Genomic DNA, 19,181 nt, shown 5'->3' with positions numbered 1-19,181 from the left:
TAACCCTCTTGACACCTAATCATTACTACAAAGATTGGGGTTTGGGACTGCTGTGTGTGTGTGTGTGTGTGTGTGTGTGTGTGTGTGTGTGTGTGTGTGTGTGTGTGTGTGTGTGTGTGTGTGTGTGTGTGTGTGTGTCAAGATTTTATATATTTCAGAGGTATTTTGTTTTGTTTTTGTTAATTTATTTATCAGTTTATCTATTTGATGTTGATTTTTTTTTGTTAAGTTCTACACTTATTTCGTTATTTTCTCTCAGATTTTTTTTTATTTTTGTGTGTGTGTGTGTGTGTGTGTGTGTGTGTGTGTGTGTGTGTGTGTGTGTGTGTGTGTGTGTGTGTGTGTGTGTGTGTGTTTGGAGGGGGGAAGGATTTGTGAGTGTGTACGTGTATCTGTCTGTCTGTCTGTCTGTACGAGTGTGAATAACTCACAATTAATGTACCTTCACAAAAGCATCCCCTGTCCTGCCTGAGCTACATAAAGGTGAGCCTCCCACGCCCCTTCCCTTGTAGTAAATACCAGGAAGGAACATTATTCTGCAGCCAAAGACACCTGCTGGCTGTCCTTCATTAGCCTGGTGGTGGTGGTGGTGGTGGTGGTGGTGGTGGTGGCGGCGGTGGTTCGGGGCATTTAATGAAAGGGAGACACTAGAGGGAGTTTTTTTTTTTCCATCTTTTTTTCACTTTTAAAAGGAAGAATTACAGAAAATTACATTGCATGCTCTTATTTCACGTTCTTGCAACACTAATGGCTTTTACTTCCTGCTTGGACACTGACACACACACACACACACACCTTCCATCACTACCCCTCCACACCCACCAGTCATTGCACTGCTTCAGTTAACACTACCGTACCTTTCCGTTCACTTCACCTAATATAACAAAATCCAGCGGGCCCCTCCTTCAGTCTCACAAGTGGCAGAGAGCGCGTCTGGGATGCCCACTCACTGCATTGCCAAGTGGTTAGAAATTAAACATAATGTGTGGGTTTATTGATCCTCTGTGTGAGAGAGAGAGAGAGAGAGAGAGAGAGAGAGAGAGAGAGAGAGAGAGAGAGAGAGAGAGAGAGAGAGAGAGAGAGAGAGAGAGAGAGAGAGAGAGAGAGAGAGAGAGGAAATTCATGTAAGTCCGCATCTCTAAAATTCCTGCCCGCGTCCCTCTCAACACACACTCACATCTCCCCCCACCATTCTCTCTCTCTCTCTCTCTCTCTCTCTCTCTCTCTCTCTCTCTCTCTCTCTCTCTCTCTCTCTCTCTCTCTCTCTCTTCCCCGGCCGGCCACACTGGGCTCAAGAAGTCTAATGAGAACGCTACTTCACTCCTCCAATCCTGCCTTCAAAACGCTCAAAACGCCTTCCTTTCCTCCTCCTCCTCCTCCTCCATCCCTCCTTCAGGTCACTCACTGCTCGCTCCCATGCCCCCTCTTCTTCTTCTTCTTCTTCTTCTTAGTCCTCGCCCTCGCCCTCGCCCTCGCCCTCGTCCTCCTCTTCCTCTTCTTTCCAGAACCCTTTCAGAACTTGGTCAAACTGTCTTCCTTTTCTTACTGCACTTTCACGTCTCTCTCTCTCTCTCTCTCTCTCTCTCTCTCTCTCTCTCTCTCTCTCTCTCTCTCTCTCTCTCTCTCTCTCTCCTAAAATAAGTAATGTCTCAAGGGCATGATAAGTAGTACCTTCATGGAGGCATAAAAATCAAAATAAAAGTAAAAATATTTTGCGGCAGCTGTCGGCAATTTCATTTGCATAAATATTTCACCCAGAGATAAATTAATCTTGTTTTATTTTTAATAGTGAAAAGAACTGGGACCACCTCTCTCTCTCTCTCTCTCTCTCTCTCTCTCTCTCTCTCTCTCTCTCTCTCTCTCTCTCTCTCTCTCTCTCTCTCTCTCTCTCTCTGAGCCCGAAGAAAGGCGTGCATTACGAATTCTAAAATATACTGTTATTTTGCTGAAACACTATATACTTTTACTTAAGACTTCCTCCTCCTCCTCCTCCTCTCATCTTCCTCAACCCTTCGCCTGTGTGGACTTTAAAAGCAAGTAAACTCGTTGCGAGCTGAGAGGCTTTCCACTGCACACTATTCCTAAACTGCGCTTCTTCTTCTCCTCCTCCTCCTCCTCCTCCTGCTGCTGCTGCTCCTCTTCCTCCTTCTCATGATTAAATATTCCTTCCTCCATCACAAGCAAAATTTACTTGCAACAATAAGGAGTGTCCACACTTGAGAAAATTTGCCAGTCTGTGAGGAAAAGCGTAGGAAATTATTCTTATTTTTATTATGTCCTCAGAGGATACCGAACCAGGAACAGTAGACGAAAGACACACTATTATCTGTTTTGCTGAATGTCCCTTCCATCAACTTTTGTGTAATTATCATGAACACAATCAGCATCACTATTATTTCTACAATACCGAAAGCCTAACAAAACCAGGAACACCATCATTTAAAGACACTATTATCCGTACCACCAGCTTTTATATAATCATCACCATCATCACAATCAACACCACCGTTCCTATTACAACACCAAAAGTCGGACAAAACCACCACCCAGCACAACATTCTCCTTCTGATTCACACCACGAGCCTCATCACAGTCTCCGATACCAAATCCCCGCCTCAGTTATCGGTCCCAGGCGGTTCAATATCCGTCAGGCACCAGGCCCCGCCAAGCCAGTGCCACCCAACACCCACACCTGGAAGCCAATCAGTGCACACTTGAAAGATTACCATCAGTTCACCCATTAGCCCACCAGTCTATCCATCAGTCATACTCCTACCAGTCTCCACTCATGTTTCATTCGCAGCCTCGTATTGTGAAACCATGTTCTCTCACCAGCACTATTTTCAAAGGCCACAGAGATGATTAGTCAGATTCTCACGAGTGTTTCTCCTGTTAATAATGCAGAAATATTGTTAATGTGTCACTAGAATCATAGAAGCATACTTAAAAACCCGTGTAACTTCAATTAGAGCCTTTGAAAGTAGAAAGAGTGGGGCACAGAAGTGCTTCAGAACATGAGACTCGTGTTTCCTTCTATGAATCGCTACACTCTCACTCTCTCTCTTCAAAGGCCACAAAATTGATTAGTCAGGTTTTCATGGGGTGTTCCTTCACTATCGAAAGTGCAGAATCCTGGCTGAATTATCACAAAAAAAAAAAATAAAATAAATAAATAAATAAATAAATAAATAATAATAATAAAAACACTCCCGAAAACTGCAGTAACATTAACTACAGTCTGTTACAAGGAGTCGAGTCGAGTCACTAATTAGCCAAGGGGTACACACGCACACTGGCACTGCTTAAAGTTATGTAATGTATTGAAGATTATTTTTGGCAATGTATTCTAACGTAATAACCTTGCACAACTTTTTTTATGTATAATTTATTGAGTTTCGCGCTCGTAGATAACAAACAAAAGATAATGGAAGAGAGAGAGAGAGAGAGAGAGAGAGAGAGAGAGAGAGAGAGAGAGAGAGAGAGAGAGAGAGAGAGAGAGAGAGAGAGAGAGAGAGAGAGAGAGAGACGTGCTTCACCATTCCCTTATCGGCGTGGCACCGTGTTTGCCCAGACAAGGAATGGGAGACAGGAACCCAGCGGCGGCGCCTCATTATCCCGCTGAGACAATGGACCGATCGGTTATGAGGGAGGAGGAGAAGGAGGAGGAAGAAAAGGACATATAATAGAGAGGATCGAAAATGAGGAGGGAGAACGGGGGGTACTGCTGGAATCGAAAAAAAAATAAAGTAAACAATACGAGAGAAAACGGTCACCCAAAATCCCGATATAGAAGAAAACGCGCCTTTGCAACGATAACTGAAGTGAAACAAACGTTGCTGTCGATATGAATTTTCCTCTTCGGCGGCACTACATCATTTGCTCTCCTTTCTCTTTAAGCATTAGAGGCCGCTGCGAGATAAACGATCAATATATCACTGGAAAAATATCACCATCCACTTCAGTGCTTCGCTTGAGGACTGTTGCTGGTGGTAGTGGTGGTGGTGTAGTGTCAGTGGCCAGACTTCATACATCTCACTTTAACAGGCCATAAATTCCCACCATCGCCATGATAATATATAACATGGCCGCTGTTTTATCACCTAGTCATGATGTCTTTTTGTACACGTGAGGAGTGACATATTACCGCGCGATAGTGAGGAAAAGATGCATAATGTTTGAAGCTCGGTAATAAAGTTGTTTTACACCAGATAGGAAAACCTGGTATGTTTTGAATGGCGCTCTTCCCTCATCTCACGATTAAAATAAATAAATATCTAAATTAAAAGCACCAAATCAAAGCCTCTACCCTCTAAGCAGCACTTTATAAACCTAGTGTTACTGGAAGAGTATTACCTATTGAATTACGAATGGTAGTGAATAGTTCTCTCCCCCCTCATCTCAGAAAAAAAAAATATACAAAATAAATCGATACATATAAATACGAATACCAAATTAAAGCTGCCACCCTCTGAACAGCATTTTATATACCTTGCATTATTAAAATACATTACCAGCAATATCATGAACTGGCAGTGAAAGACATAAATGAGAAGAGTTTTATACAACACAAGAAAATTTCCCTGTGACAAAAGATGCCATTTCACTCCCATACACGGTGCAGCAACGTGACACTTTCCCTTAGCAGCATCACAGAAACCCTAGGAAACTAATCTGAAGGCAGGATCAATTGCTATCAGAGGCCACTGCTAGAAAGTGAACCCCCAGGAGGACACTCAAAGCAAGTACAACACACTACAATCAGAGCAACATAATTCACCACATTATCAATCAGACCGAGGTTATTACCAAGTCTTGAATGGATTTTTGGTCTGCCTTGACTATCCTACCACTTAAAGAAACTGTCATTCACCTCTAACACTTCTTTCTTTATGTAAGAGGGAAAATGACCTAGGGCAACACAGAAGAGGGAAAAAAGAGGTCCAATGAGATGGCAGTCCCTTAAGAAAAAGCCAGGACTATCCAAGATAAGAGGATAACTGTCTTGAAACCTCCCTCTTAGACTAAAGAGTTCAGTACATTCTGGTGTTACATAGACGACATACACTCATCCATTGACATGTGCAGGCAAATAATGTATGCATATTTTTCCAAAGTAAATCACACAAATTTTTGCACAAGGATCACATGGAAAAAAGTTTATGCAGAATACTAAAATAAAAAGTACTACAAACTCATACATTTGCAGGTGAGGGGAAAAGGGAGGGTGTTTTGAATAAACATCTCTTTTTCTAAAACTGTCAGCCATCATAATTTATAAGATCCAAGTAAATAAACATGTCTATAAAAAAAAATAAACAAAAAAAAAAAATAAAAAGGGAGTCTGATACTCATTTCTGTACTGTAGGAGGAATCTGGAATCACTAAGAGGAGGACCCACTCTCACCTCCCTCTCCCCTGCCCTGCTGAGTGTGACCCGTGGGTGTACTCACTGGTGGTGTAGCCAAACTCGTCTTCCTCCTCGGTGTCACTGGCCTTCTCTGCTTTGCTTCTCCTCAAGGCTCCTGCACTGGCTCGGTCAATCTGGGAATGGGAATGATGGAAAATGACACCCATGGAGACTGAGTTGCTGAATGCATGTTAGGATCACAGTATTTCTCAACCTTTTTCCTTTTCTCCTCTTCTTTCTCCTCCTGTATTTTCTAACAACACTCAATCGGTCAGCATCCTTCCAGTCTCAATTTAAGCAATCTATGTTCAACAACTTGCTGATCTCAGACACCACAAAGTCCTTGACCAAAAGCCAGAACATAAAGCAATAGAGAACACCAACCCTCACTTCTGGAAGAAGACAACTGTATTCCCTTTATATAAACACTTTGAACTCAATCTTGTGCCTCACCTCCACGCCTTTCTTGGTCTCAATGCGACCCTGCTGGTAGTGGACGTCATCAAGGTCATTGTCGGAGTCCTCGGTGGTCTGGCGGCGGTTCAGGGGCTTCTTTAGGTTGGCCTGGATCTCCTGCTTCTTGATGTCAGGCAGGCCAGGCTGAGGTGTGACAGGGGAGGGACAAAAGAAGCATGAGAACACACACATACAAGAAAGATTCAAGTAAGATTGCTGTAAACTGTCAATTCTGTGCATGATACACCAAGGCATTCTTAGCTCTGTTATGACTGTTCTAAACAAAAGCAAGCCATTCTTACGTCACCTGAATAACAAATTCAATTTTAATTGGACATATGTCATCAAATATATCCATACCAGAAATAGCCTTGAATTCTACTTTTATGTAGGTGCTCAGTTGTTGAATAAAACATTCTTCCAATCCCTCTTCCTTTCTAGGATTTGCAAGCTCCAAGCAGTTAATTTCTCAAATACATTTTTACGTTTTATTTATTCCTTTATACATAATCATCATTCACTTCTTGATTCTTCTAATGTATCTACAACATTTGAGTATGTACTCTAATGAGAGCAAAATGCATTGGTGTGCACATCACAATGAAATATATCTGTAGCAAAATGCAACAAAAATCATGACAAGGGCAAAGATAACAGGTAAATAAACTGGAAGGGTGATGACAAAATGAATGAAATAAATGAAATATGAAAATGAATAAGTAGCTCAACTAAATCATATTATAAAACAGGTTTAAGTATTATTATCATAAAAAGTACACTAAAAGGCAATAAAAAGTAAAATAATCAGCAATTATGATTAAATGTTTTAGAGAATATACAAAAACATTTTTAATAATCACAAAAAAAACATAGCAATGGTAAAAAACGAGGTGCAAAAACAAATATGCACAATGGGAAAAAAAGGAAACTGAGATCATTCCTTGCAACACATCAATATATTTCATTAAAAAAACATAAAAATATATAAACTCATGGCATATACGTGTGTGTGTGTGTGTGTGTGTGTGTGTGTGTGTGTGTGTGTGTGTGTGTGTGTGTGTGTGTGTGTGTGTGTGTGTGTGTGTGTGTGTGTGTGTGTGTGTGTGTGTACACACTTCAATCTGTAAGTAGCAGTTGTGTTCACTATGATCCCTTAATAACACATACACAATTTTTATTGTACAATGGGTCTTTTGCCAAATTATTGTCTAACTATTCTTAAGACATTCAAAACCAAAGTTTCATTTAATTTGGATGCATTCAGAGTTTATCCCTTAGCTGTCAAAGAAAAATCTAAGCAAATACTGAAAAAAAATGGCACAAAAAAAATATTTTAATAGCAGGCAAATCAAGTGTAAAAAAATATTATATGCAATTAAAAATAATGACAAAATAACATGTTTTTAGGAGGGTGGAGAAGCAATCCTGAAAGTTCAATCCACTAAGCCCCTCTAGGGGTCTGTATGTAATCTGGAGCCATGCTGGGTGTCCCTCCACAAATCCTCCCTCAGTAGCATCCACCAGATATCCTCCATACACAACATGTAAATGGCCACCAGGGATAACCAGACTCCCCTGTGGGTCACAACAAAGACTCCACTCTCACCTCAGCACCTTCTGCCACACCGCCACAACAATGACACCGCTTCTCCTCTTGAAATGGACATGAAATAGTTATTTATGATGTCTTCCACTAATTTTGAATCACAGACACCTATGTGTCTTAAGACATGATACAATTAATGTGAACTGGCAACAATAATAAGTTTCTTTCTTTCTGTCTTGATTTTAAGAGACCTACATGCTGGGAGCTTTCAGACCACAATACACTATTGCTACACCGACATGAGGCAACCTTGGCATAACACCTGCATCACAAGCGACTATTTAACCTATGTTATGATTAGCTTCTCATGTCAAAGTCATTACTAAATATTCTTCAATGAGATCAACAGTTATTTCACTAGCAAATAGGTCAATATGTGGAGTTCTCATTTTCAGAGTGAACATTAAAAAAAACAAAGTCTATATGAATGCTTATACTGGGAAAAAAGATACTTATATATACTACAAGCCTGACACTTCCCAGTCTCATGAAGATGCATAAACAAATCATTCAACAATCTACAGTACTGAAGAAAAAGGCACACATACTTACACTTTTTAGGAATTTTGCAACCCGGTGACCCCCAAAAATAATCAGCCAATCTCGAAATGAACGCCTCATAGTGAGCAGCCAATGTTCATGGGTCTATTAGAATGCATCAGTTAGGATCACTTGGTGCTCTGAGTGACTACACCATGTCAGGAGTGAAGGTTTGTGAGGCACACTGTCATCTTGAAGGGACTGAGCAGGCATGGAGGCTCACCAAGGGACAAACACAACTGGCGCAGGTTAGAGCTGGTTCACACTACTAAGACTCAAGAGTTTCCAAGGAGCAGTATTAGAGCACCACATCATACCATAACTTGTAACATATACAACCCTGTCACGTGTATGGATTCCAATAACTCATCAGAATTAGGGCTTTTACATACTTTAATATCCATCATAGTTTATAACTGTATTATAAAATATTGCTGGGATTTCATAATGTAATCCTATTTAATTCTAGTAAAGCAGCCTAAAGATGAAATTTTTATGGCTATCTATCTTACAAGTATAAGTCCTAAAGGAGCTAAGATAATACAACTAGCACTTCAAATAACTTGACTGATAACCATAACAGTTAGTGAGAGGCCAGAGAGTGGCAACACCAGTGAGCAGTCGCACTGGTACTTGGCTCCACCCAAACCTGTTCTGGCCCTGGGTGTAGGGAGCCTAGAGGATATCAGGTTTCATTTGCCTCTGATATATGTTACTATTAACATTTCACCAGACTTCCCTTAAGGAAATATCTTCTATATAACTAATCTTTAGAAAGTATGCACAAAATAGGCATTATCTAATAATGATAGATTGACATAATGCTAACTAGATATATCAGGAGGTTGACACTTGTCAAGGGGAACTACTTATTGCTCACCTTTCCATGCAGTCATAACAATAGGTCACTCTAGACTATGTTCTCTAATATATCTATGAAAATCATTCTAGTGCACTCTTGTCATGAGTCAGCTTCAGAGGAAATCAAGATCTGAGGTCATGCAGAGAGGAAGAAGCAGAGCAAGGGAAGGAAGAGTTTAGATGGGTGTGAGGAGACTCAGGCCTCAGTTTTGGCACACAGCAGCAAGGTTGAGAAAAAAAGAATATGAGGATTAGGAATCAGAGCTTATGGACACTTTCAACAGAGCTGGTTAGAAAGCAATCACTGTTGGGTTCCACAGGAGTACAGTGAAGGCAATGATGTGCACGCTAGAGAGACAGAGTGAACGTGGGCAGTGTCATATGTGAGCTTCATGCTGTGCCCAATATCCTTCGGTTCCAAATGTGGAGACCTGGGATATCTAAGAGGGCCTAAGTACAGAGGCACGATTTTATGGAATGCTGGCTGGCAGCCTCACCTGCTCGATGGTGGGCGTATTGGTGGGAGAATGAGCAGGACTGTCGTAAGGGGAGACGGGCTGCGTGGGGACTTGGGCTGCCAAGTGTTCGCTGACTGACCCCCCCACACACCACCAACCCTGATATAGGTGTGGATCCTTTCTCCAGTCGTACGTGTACTCCTCTACTTCCGGATCGTTTAAAGAAGGTACTGGGAGGTCATCTAATAAAATTTGGGTCTGTATGATGTTACTGTCTAGAGCCACATCGTTATCTTTACACTGTATTATATCAAGCTCAGGATTACTTTGCAACGATTCACTTTGTACAGAGCTACCATAGACTAATCCGTTGGTTTGCGGGTAAGTTCTTACAGTTTCAATTTCTTCACATTCTATTAGTATGGGTTCACAGGACAGCTCCATCATGAAAGATTCACTGGGTGGAGGCTTGTCCCGGGGAAAGTCAGGTGTTTGAGGCTCTTCGCGCAATGACTCCTCCACAGCGGGACCATCAGAGGGAGGCGTGTCCATGAGGGGTGTGTCTGAGGGAGGGGTATCCATTTTGGACCCATTTGGTCTTGTTCTTGTGACACCGTAATGGGGACAAAAATGTTTTAATCGCAATATTCTCCGACTTGCCGTACTACCACTACTACTGCTTGTACTGTTTTCCTGATCACTACTGTCTCCGTCATCCTCAACCACCGGCTGAATCTCCTTAGTTCTCTGGGCTCGCACATGCCAGTGAGCCAATGCTGCACGGGCGTAGTAATAGTACGGATTGACCAGGGAGTCAGGATCCTCGGGTTCAGGGATAGGGGACTCTGGCACAAATCTCACGGGCTCTGGACACGATTCGTGGATTGGGGTGGAAGTCTCCGGTATTGTTGATGCCACAGGGGCTCTTGGTTCCTGGGGGTAGGGTCTTCCAGCAGGTCTTGGCAGCTGCTGCACTGAGCTGACCTCGCTGAGTGGAGTTCTGGCCTGGAGGGGCAATGTGAAAGCTGCAGCTACTGTGTAGAGGTGAAATGATGACACCAGAGAGAGTTATAAAGGGAGAAGCAAACAGTAGAGGTGGTGAGGGTGATGTTGGTGGTGAATAGACATAAAGGTGGTGGTGAAGGCATGAGCTATTGTGGGGCACATAAATCTGGAAGTGCCGAAAAAAAAAAAGAAAAAAAATGAACACAGAGGGTAAGAGGACACAGAGAAAGGAGCGTCCAGATCTGCTGCTGCCAGTTGGTCAGCAAGTAGGTACAGTAGTAGTATGTCCCTACCAAAGCAGGTGACATCCTGGAGGAGGTCAGCAGGAAGTTGGCCAGCCTGTCACACTCGGCACAATGGTAAAGAAAACAGCTTCCTGCCTAAAAATGATGACTGTATGCACTTCACCACATAAATAAAAGATTCCTGGCTTAAAAATGTGCAGATGATAGAGACCCTGCATCACCAAACCAGATGTGGTCCATGGAGGAAGGTTAGATCTGGCTGAGGATATGTACTTCATGGTGAGTGGGGATGGGTACTGTGAGTGTGGGGGAGGGTTACGCACTCACCTGGATGAGCTCTGGAGTGGGGGTCCTGGCCGGGGTGATGGAGGTGGGGTAGCGGGTGCCCAGGCGGCTCACATCGCGTGAGCCGGGGGCAGAGTTGCCTGGCGTCTGAAGGGAAATTATCCCACCATCATTAGTAGTCGAGGAAAACATGAAATTACTGCTGTGTCAAGATTCATTTTCATTTCAGTCAAGGAAAGTATGAGACTACAGCTGCGTCAGTATTCATTAAATCTATAACTTCAAATCCCTCCCTTTCTTTGTCAGTTCTAAGGTTCCTTCATTTGTATAAATAGGGACTCACCCATTGCACCAGGCTCTGCACCACAAAAGTGACAGGGTTCCCGGTCTTCTTGATGACTTCCACAGCTTTTTCATGCGTTGCTCCTCGCAGATCAATTCCCTCGACCTCAAGGATACGGTCACCAGTCTGCCAGAGCAATGATTGAGCCATGACATTCACACTTAAAAGGCAAGTTAATGGCTACAGGAAATCATACACAGTTCCCCTATTTGATGTTTTAAAAAACCTGGCATATGTATAAGTAAATGATAGTGAAAAAGACATCCCTACTCCAGAAGGGAAGTTAGTGGGTAATGAAAATCATACACAGCTTCCTTACTAGGCGTCTTACAGAACCTGGCATAAGGAAATAATAGTAAAAATGACTCATTCATCAAATAAGAAAACTAAAAAGAGAAACAGACACAAGAAATGCACAGAATGTGAACATATACCCCAAGACACAGAGACTCATGATAAACGTACCTTCAGGTGGCCACCCTTGCCTGCTGGGGAGTCAGGAAGCACATTTTTTATGAATATTCCAGTGACGGAGGATCCAGACCAACTGAGATCCACCTTCCCCCCCACGATGGAGATGCCAAGCGAGTTCTTGTCATCCCGACGCACCTACAACACCAATTTTGTGTGTGACTTTTAAGTACTAAGTGTGTATATAACAAACATCAAAACCTTATCCAAAATCCTGAAAACACCCCCCACCTAAAAAACTCTAAGAACCTAACACTTCTCATGGATGTCAAGCTGTCCTATAATCATAATGAAGACAAATGGTAAATATAATTAATATGTACATTCCTAAATTGGCTGGTTGAGGAAGTGTATTCAAGGACAAAGTTCATGCTGCATTCTGAGAGCCATGGAAGACTTACAACTCCTTACTAAGCCTTTCACACATCAGTGGAGAGAGAGAGAGAGAGAGAGAGAGAGAGAGAGAGAGAGAGAGAGAGAGAGAGAGAGAGAGAGAGAGAGAGAGAGAGAGAGAGAGAGAGAGAGAGAGAGAGAGAGAGAGAGAGAGAGAGAGAGAGAGAGAGAGAGAGAGAGAGAGAGAGAGAGAGAGAGAGAGTGTGTGTGTGTGTGTGTCCACTGCCATACAAATGGAGACCCTATTACTGATATCTTAGAAGTCAGTCAGTATGATCAAGACTGAACAAGATATCCATTGTGACAGTGTGGTGACTCACCTCGACTGTGCGCTCTGGGCCCCAGTGCTTCCCATCCAGCATGGGGCTGGAGGAGTTGGAGCGTGCCTCTGAGGTAGTGACGTCCTGGAGGGTCAGGTCAGGGCATTAGAACCATTCACAACACAATGATACTTATGATGTATAAAAAAAGAGTAGAAAAAATTATGTTTATAATAATATAATAATAATAATAATAATAATAATAATAATAATAATAATAATAATAATAATAATAATAATAATAATAAAAATAATAATATATAGCAAGGCATGCATGGATTACATACAAAAGCAATATCACTTGGCATTTATATAGAAAAAGTTATCTATTTTGCAGGCTGAAAAATATGCAGCTAATTTGTATGAAATAAGAATCATACCATGCAAGTAAATGTACATACAAAATGACTGTATGAATAATTTTCATAACAAAGAAAAAAAGAAAAAAGAAAGAAGATAACATTTCTCATGTAAATTTGAGCATACAATATAATTGAAAATACAAAAAAGCAATTGTTGCATATCAGAAACAAGAAAATGTTCATTATATACACTATACAAGTTCTCCAGATACACTTTGGTTACCATGACTGGAAAGGCGTTGGAAAATACACTCTCAATCACTGTCAACATCACAGTTATAAATAGCAACAATCTTCTTGACTGCAAAAAAAATTCTTAAGAAAAATACTTCACAAAATTTTCTATAAGCCGATTGATTCCCGACCAATTGATCTGCACGATCCTGATGATGCTTTTATTTTGTGTGCCATGCTTGCATGTCCAAAACTACACTGACAGTAATGTACAGACTACACGATCAGCCTCAGTGCAAAGCCGTACTGGATGGGATGTTAACATTTAGAAAGGCTACCTGAGACATTGCAGTAAAAAGTTATGTTCTATGAATGCAGATTATTTACAAATGAAAGCACGAGTTAATTCATATGCATGTCACCAATGATAACAAAAATCAGTATGTTTTGTACTGAAAATTTAAAAGCTATAATCCATTGATAGAACACCAAGTCATGCAAGTAAAAAAAGCTAAGCTGCTCTGTAAAATGTCTAAATATAATTTTAAGCAAATATCAGCAATTCTTTCAGAACCTGAAAATAAATATTGAAGCTGTGAACTAACTACTCCATGTCTAGGCAGGATGTTTTGATGGAAAAGAGTGAAAAAAAATCAATTAAATGTGTTTCACCAAAAACTTAAAGAAAAAAAATACCCTTTAAAGCACAATGACACCAAAAGCAGCTCCCCTCAAGTTGAATTAACATGAATGTTCAAATTTCCTACTCAAGTAAAGCACAACAGGAAGCAGACTTGATAGAGATATATATATGTAACAATTTATGCTTAATAATTATGAGCCATGAACACCACCCAAAATGCATATGCACATATGCACACACACACTTTCCCCAATAAATTTTCTAACCTACCCTACCATGCATAATTTACAACCTTATCACCTTTGCCAGAAAAAAAAAAAAGATGTTTACATCAGCAATCTATTTCTTTGCAAAGCTCTGAAATATGCAAGTGCCTTCTATGGTCATAAAAATTATATAAGAAATAGTAGATGCTTAAAAATATGCTTGAAAGTCTAACTAATGTGCAGATGCAGAACCATGCAACACTGTACACTACTTTCTCCAACTATTTCCCGAAAACAGCCTTCTACCTGTGTGATAGTCATGCTTGATTTAACTGGAGGAGAGAGAGCAGTAACAGTAGTAGTGGTGGTAGCAGTAGTGGTTGTAGTTGTGGTAGATACGGAAGAGGCAGCTTTTGTGGTGGTAGTGGTGGTGGTGATCGCTGACGGGTGGTTACTCTCTGGGGAAGGACTTGTGCTGGCGGGATGAGGTGGCCCTGGGCTGATGGGTGATCTGGCTCCCCTCTCACTGACCAGCTTTTCACTCCCTACCGTTCGTCTTGTTGCAGGCAGCTCCTCCCCGGGTGGTATTCGACTAGTATTTACACCGACGTAATTAGATTCACTCTCAACAACCTTACTTGGGTCCCGGACTGCTGCTTCTCTGCGGGATGCTTGGATTTGATTGTGTTCTCTTACTTTAGACGGGATGAAGTGTTCTCGAGTCAGATAAACAGAGTCAGGGATTATCTCACTGTACTGTCTTTCGAAACACGGAACTGCAGCACGAGGAGACTCTTCAAAGGATCTGGAGGATGCTAGGGAACGTCTCTGCACTATGTTTTCAACGTCTGTGATGTGAGCGACCACCAGCTTAGCACTTGGCGGATTTAAGTCGTCTGATAAAACGTCACTAACAGAATGTCTGTCGGAATCCCACTCAACAAATAAAGAGCTACTTCTCTCTGCACTAGAGTCCGACGATTCACTGTACTCACTCCTTCTCTTTGATTCTGCAAACCTAACTAATCTTAAAGAAGACTGTTGTTGGAGGTGTCCGCTGGGTAACTCTCTGCTGTCTACTGAAGGGAAGCCCCTCTCAGAGCTCTCCCTGCGGCCGCTCACAAACTCCTCGCTGCTAATGCACGAGTCAGTGGTCCCAGTTAGTAAGTGTATGTTAGTAAAACTTTCCGGGTTAGTATAAGTATAAAGATCCCCTCCAGGAGGCCTCCCAGAACTTACACCGTCGTCCTGCAGCACCCCAAGAACCTCGTGGTCCTCAGCCTCGGGTTCCTGTCCAACCCTGGCGCTGAAGTCTGCCGGAGCCGCTGAGACGTTCTTGAAGGTGATGGTGAAGGGCCCCTCCTCTCCGTCCTCGAGGTTCCTGTCCTTCTCGCCGCCGATGTGCACTGATGAAATGTTCGACTCCTCGGTCAGGGATTCAACGAAGGTCTCACTGAGGGCGTGCTTGATGTTGATCACTGAGCGCCCCTCCGCCCTGGTCTCTGTCTGCTGCCCCTGCTGAAGACTGCCGGACGATCCAATGAGGTCGTCGTGACTTGGATCACGTGACCTCAGATCCCGGGTGATGAAGGAAGGAGCGGTGATGGAGCGGGTCAGGTCAGTACCTACCTCAGCACCACCCTCGTCCTCGGAGCTCTCCCCTCGGGGCACGTATGGAGACCTGCAGTGAAGAAAACACACACGTGGCAATCAGAGTCTTTATATTACCAAGATTTACTTTTGAAATAATTACTGAAGTTTCTCTTTGGAATCATGTCCATGGCTGTTCAGCACTGTCATTCCTGTCATTAATTTTGTCTTCAAAAACAATGATCAAATGTTACAATGACATTATTTTCATTTGTATAGATTACTGTCAAGATGATATATATCATAGTACTTAGGAGACAGTAAATAGACACTCATGCAACACTAGATAATTTTTGGTGACATGCCTAAAAATTAAGCAGGAAACACACCTCATAGATATGTATAATCTGTGTACTGTGTACATACAACTGTGATTATATGATTAAAACAACAAATTTTACACTCATATGTATTAACACCTAATAACTATTTTCAAACACTTCTTGTGTTTGTTTTTGTGTCAGAAAAGGAGAACTGACATATCAGAGAAAGTTTTGAAGGAAAACATGTTGTAGTATTCCTCAGTATTAATTGTGAATGTTGCAGAAGCTGATCTGTTCCACAATTAATGCTTTTCTTTAATGCTGGACCTGTAGTGGAAGCAAAATCTTAGAAGCTTTAAGCAAGAGATAGTAAAGCCATCATGAGAATAATCCAAGAAAATGGAGATTATGGTAAATTTAAGTCCACAAAAAATCTCAATGTCTGTATAAAACAGCAGAGCAAGGCAACACCAAACAGGGAAGGGAGACACCACCAAAACAACACACTGATTCAAGGAGTGGAAGGGTTCTTGTGGGCAGCCTCCTTAGGCACAAGTACTGCAGGAACTATACAAAAACCAGGCAGACTGGGTGATCACAAGGGAGACTTCATTAAGAAATATTTGGTGGAACATCTAAGATTAAAACAGAAACCAAGTTCAGCTCATAAAGGAAGAAATGTTGCAGCTGCAAAGTTCAATAAACTGAAAATAATACGAAGGGATTTTATAATGAGTACAGTATTTACAGTCCATTAAAAAATTTCAGAATCTGTCTGCTAAAGAAAACATTTATGACAAAATATTCTTAAGAAGCGGTGGGGGTAACATCACAAAGCTGAAAGAGTGCATTCTCAAGACAATTTCTGAGAGACTGTCAGCTATTCACCCAACACCTTACCTGTAGTACTTGGGGAAGATCCTGAAACCAGCGATAAAGCAAAATACAAGATGAGATAAGGTACGGTAAGAAGAGGCAGACGTCTGGGTGGGCGTGTGGCACTGGGTGGGTGTGCACGTGTGGGAAGTAGTGGGTGAGTGGGTTGGGTGTTGGCTTCATAAGATGCTTAGATCATGTGCTACACTACAGAGATGGTAAAAATATTGTGGTGGTGTGTAAAAAACATTGCATATCTCAAGCTTGGAGTAATGGGACAAGTTAGCTTTCTTGCATCCACAGAATGGCCATTTCTCTCCAGGAGGTACAATAATGGAGGGAATTATACCTGGAAAATTTGACTCTTCCTTTCTTATGTATTTCAATCACTTTTCTGTTAAGGTTCTGATTTCACAGTACCTACTATAATATACATATTGTTTTATACTAAAAATGTATAGTGTTTAGAAGCTAGAGGATAAAAAATAGTGTTGCATGCCAGTCTTCAATGCCTATCACTTCCCTGACATACATTCTTCACGATTGAACTAGAATTTTGAGATGTGATAACAGTATTTATCTACCTAGCTGCCTACCCAAAGAGAAGCCCACACACAGCATGCATGGCATTATACAACACAGGATGTAGTACAGTGCTATGCAACAACTAATTGAAGCCATAGCAAAGAAAAGAGAAAAGGAAAAAATCTGTATATGTTGCACTTCTGTAAGTACCTATTTGATGGAGACACAGGGCACAGATGTCATAATGTGTAATTTTGTAACATTAAATTGATCTGACACCCTAAGAGGAAAAGTGTACTTGTATGGATGCTTGATGTTAGATAGGGGCAATTCTCATTAGTTTTCCCATAATCCAAATACCACAATACAATAGAACTCCCAAACAAATGCAAGATAAAGTTTGATGGCACTGTATATTGCATTTTCCAAAACAGGTTAAATAGTAATCACCTCCATTATTGTACTCTCTTCCTGAGCCATTCCTTTCACAGTTGTCCAGTTGAAGAACATTGCACCTTTTACTGATGCAGCCACAGTGAGACACCCAGCCATCCTCTCTGACCAGTCAAATTTGGTATTGATAACAATACTGATGACAGATAAATGCCACCATGTATGTAAACCCTATTGTAGCTGATTATCTTGTTACGAGATTACGAGTGGTTTATCTACAATGTTATCATGCCAACACCTTATTTAAATACATAGCTGAAGTGTACTGGCTGTATTGTATGGGGATGGAATAGATAAGGTTTGTTCTCCAACTGTGTTTATGCATCTATGACAAAAGAGGCCGAGAGGCAGACCTTCCTGCCTGACGGAGAGGAACAGGGCAGCAAGGGAGGGAGACAAAGGCCTCTCTCTGCATGGAGGTGAGGAACAAGAGAGAGAAGAGGGAGGGGCACTGACAGACTGTCCAAGTAGCATGGGTAAAAAAATGTGGTAGGTTGTATACATGTTATTTAGTTACTTATAAATGCCCCAATATCACTAAGAGTATTTCAACAATGCAATAAAGTTCATGAAAAAAAAAAAAAAGGAATAAAGTTTGAAGTTAAAGAATGCATATATATAACCTTGCTTAAATTATATCATAAAAAGGATTATTATGTACATGTGGTATTTACAGATAAAAATTAATCAGTGGGAAAAGAAAAAAAAATCAATCTCTTAACCGTACAAGTCTGAGTAACTGCCGTGCCCAAGTCTTAACCATGAGAGGCTTTCCGTTATTAAATCTAATCAAACATTACAAAGCCATAACAATAAACAAGCGCCTTGCCTCCCAGTGACACACCAAAACTCATGCTTTGAGTGAGAGAGTCGGCCTTTGTTATGATTTATTAGTCTTATCCCCGTATCAAAATCTATTAGAAAAAAAGATACAGAAAATCAACCATATTATTATCGAACTATATTATTAACTTTGTTCTGCAGAAGTGAAGGGCATATTCCTCTATACCCACCAAGAAAATATACTAATTTATCACCTTATCACAACAGCTAAAATGGTTTACGTCACTCGGATTTTACAGGCTATTTACCTACACGCCGGTGATTTCATGGTAAAGCCGAATTGAACAGCTTTACTTGCTCCTAGAATGCAATATTTCACCACGCACACTTATGGAATCGTGTCTTCATTGTATCTTCTCGAAATTCACATGTTCCGGTGCTGTCAGTCCTCAGTGCGCACAAATAAAGTGAATTTGAAAACACGCCACAGTCATCAGCTGATCCGTACTTGTCATTTGCATCACATTCGCCGATTAAGGGACCGCATTCTTGAGTCTCGGTGTCTTCTCTCTGCCACTTTCAACAGCCTCTAGTGAAAAGTTATGGGGGTTTTCAAGGGGGGTTTTCAAGATTCTAATGGTAGTTGAGCAATAAGTCTACACTGCCAACGGGAAAAACTCATGAGGGCTTAACTAATCATATGAGTCGGCTTTGAAAACCACGATGATTATTAAAAGTTTCGAAACAGTGAACCAGTTATACAACATCTAAACTCAGCAATTTTTATTTGCATCCTTCGTCTACCTTGCAGTGTTCCTATTAGCTTGAAAAATGAGTATTATAAGTTAGCTAGACT

The 19,181-nt window shown here is 41.3% G+C and overlaps 1 protein-coding gene across 16 annotated transcripts in view; it reads right to left on the bottom strand.

Moving 5' to 3' along the window:
• Nucleotides 1-19,181, bottom strand: part of LOC135106514 (multiple PDZ domain protein-like) — a 456,199-nt gene that overhangs the window by 165,509 nt on the left and 271,509 nt on the right. For 12 of the 16 annotated variants that reach the window (XM_064015606.1, XM_064015607.1, XM_064015610.1 and 9 more), the window contains 9 exons: nucleotides 16,589-16,609; nucleotides 14,082-15,456; nucleotides 12,391-12,474; nucleotides 11,672-11,815; nucleotides 11,207-11,332; nucleotides 10,906-11,010; nucleotides 9,368-10,333; nucleotides 5,861-6,007; nucleotides 5,451-5,541 (listed from right to left, as the gene is read on the bottom strand). In XM_064015606.1, the coding sequence (XP_063871676.1) occupies nucleotides 5,451-5,541; nucleotides 5,861-6,007; nucleotides 9,368-10,333; nucleotides 10,906-11,010; nucleotides 11,207-11,332; nucleotides 11,672-11,815; nucleotides 12,391-12,474; nucleotides 14,082-15,456; nucleotides 16,589-16,609 (3,059 nt within the window). The remainder of the gene's footprint in view (nucleotides 1-5,450; nucleotides 5,542-5,860; nucleotides 6,008-9,367; nucleotides 10,334-10,905; nucleotides 11,011-11,206; nucleotides 11,333-11,671; nucleotides 11,816-12,390; nucleotides 12,475-14,081; nucleotides 15,457-16,588; nucleotides 16,610-19,181) is intronic. The other 4 variants (XM_064015620.1, XM_064015621.1, XM_064015619.1 and 1 more) reach the window with 3 other exon arrangements.

This window comes from Scylla paramamosain, chromosome 13 (genome assembly GCF_035594125.1).
Source record: "Scylla paramamosain isolate STU-SP2022 chromosome 13, ASM3559412v1, whole genome shotgun sequence".
NCBI classification, from domain to species: domain Eukaryota; kingdom Metazoa; phylum Arthropoda; class Malacostraca; order Decapoda; family Portunidae; genus Scylla; species Scylla paramamosain.
Note: the sequence above shows the minus strand (reverse complement) of the source record. Positions and strands in the feature narration are given on the sequence as shown.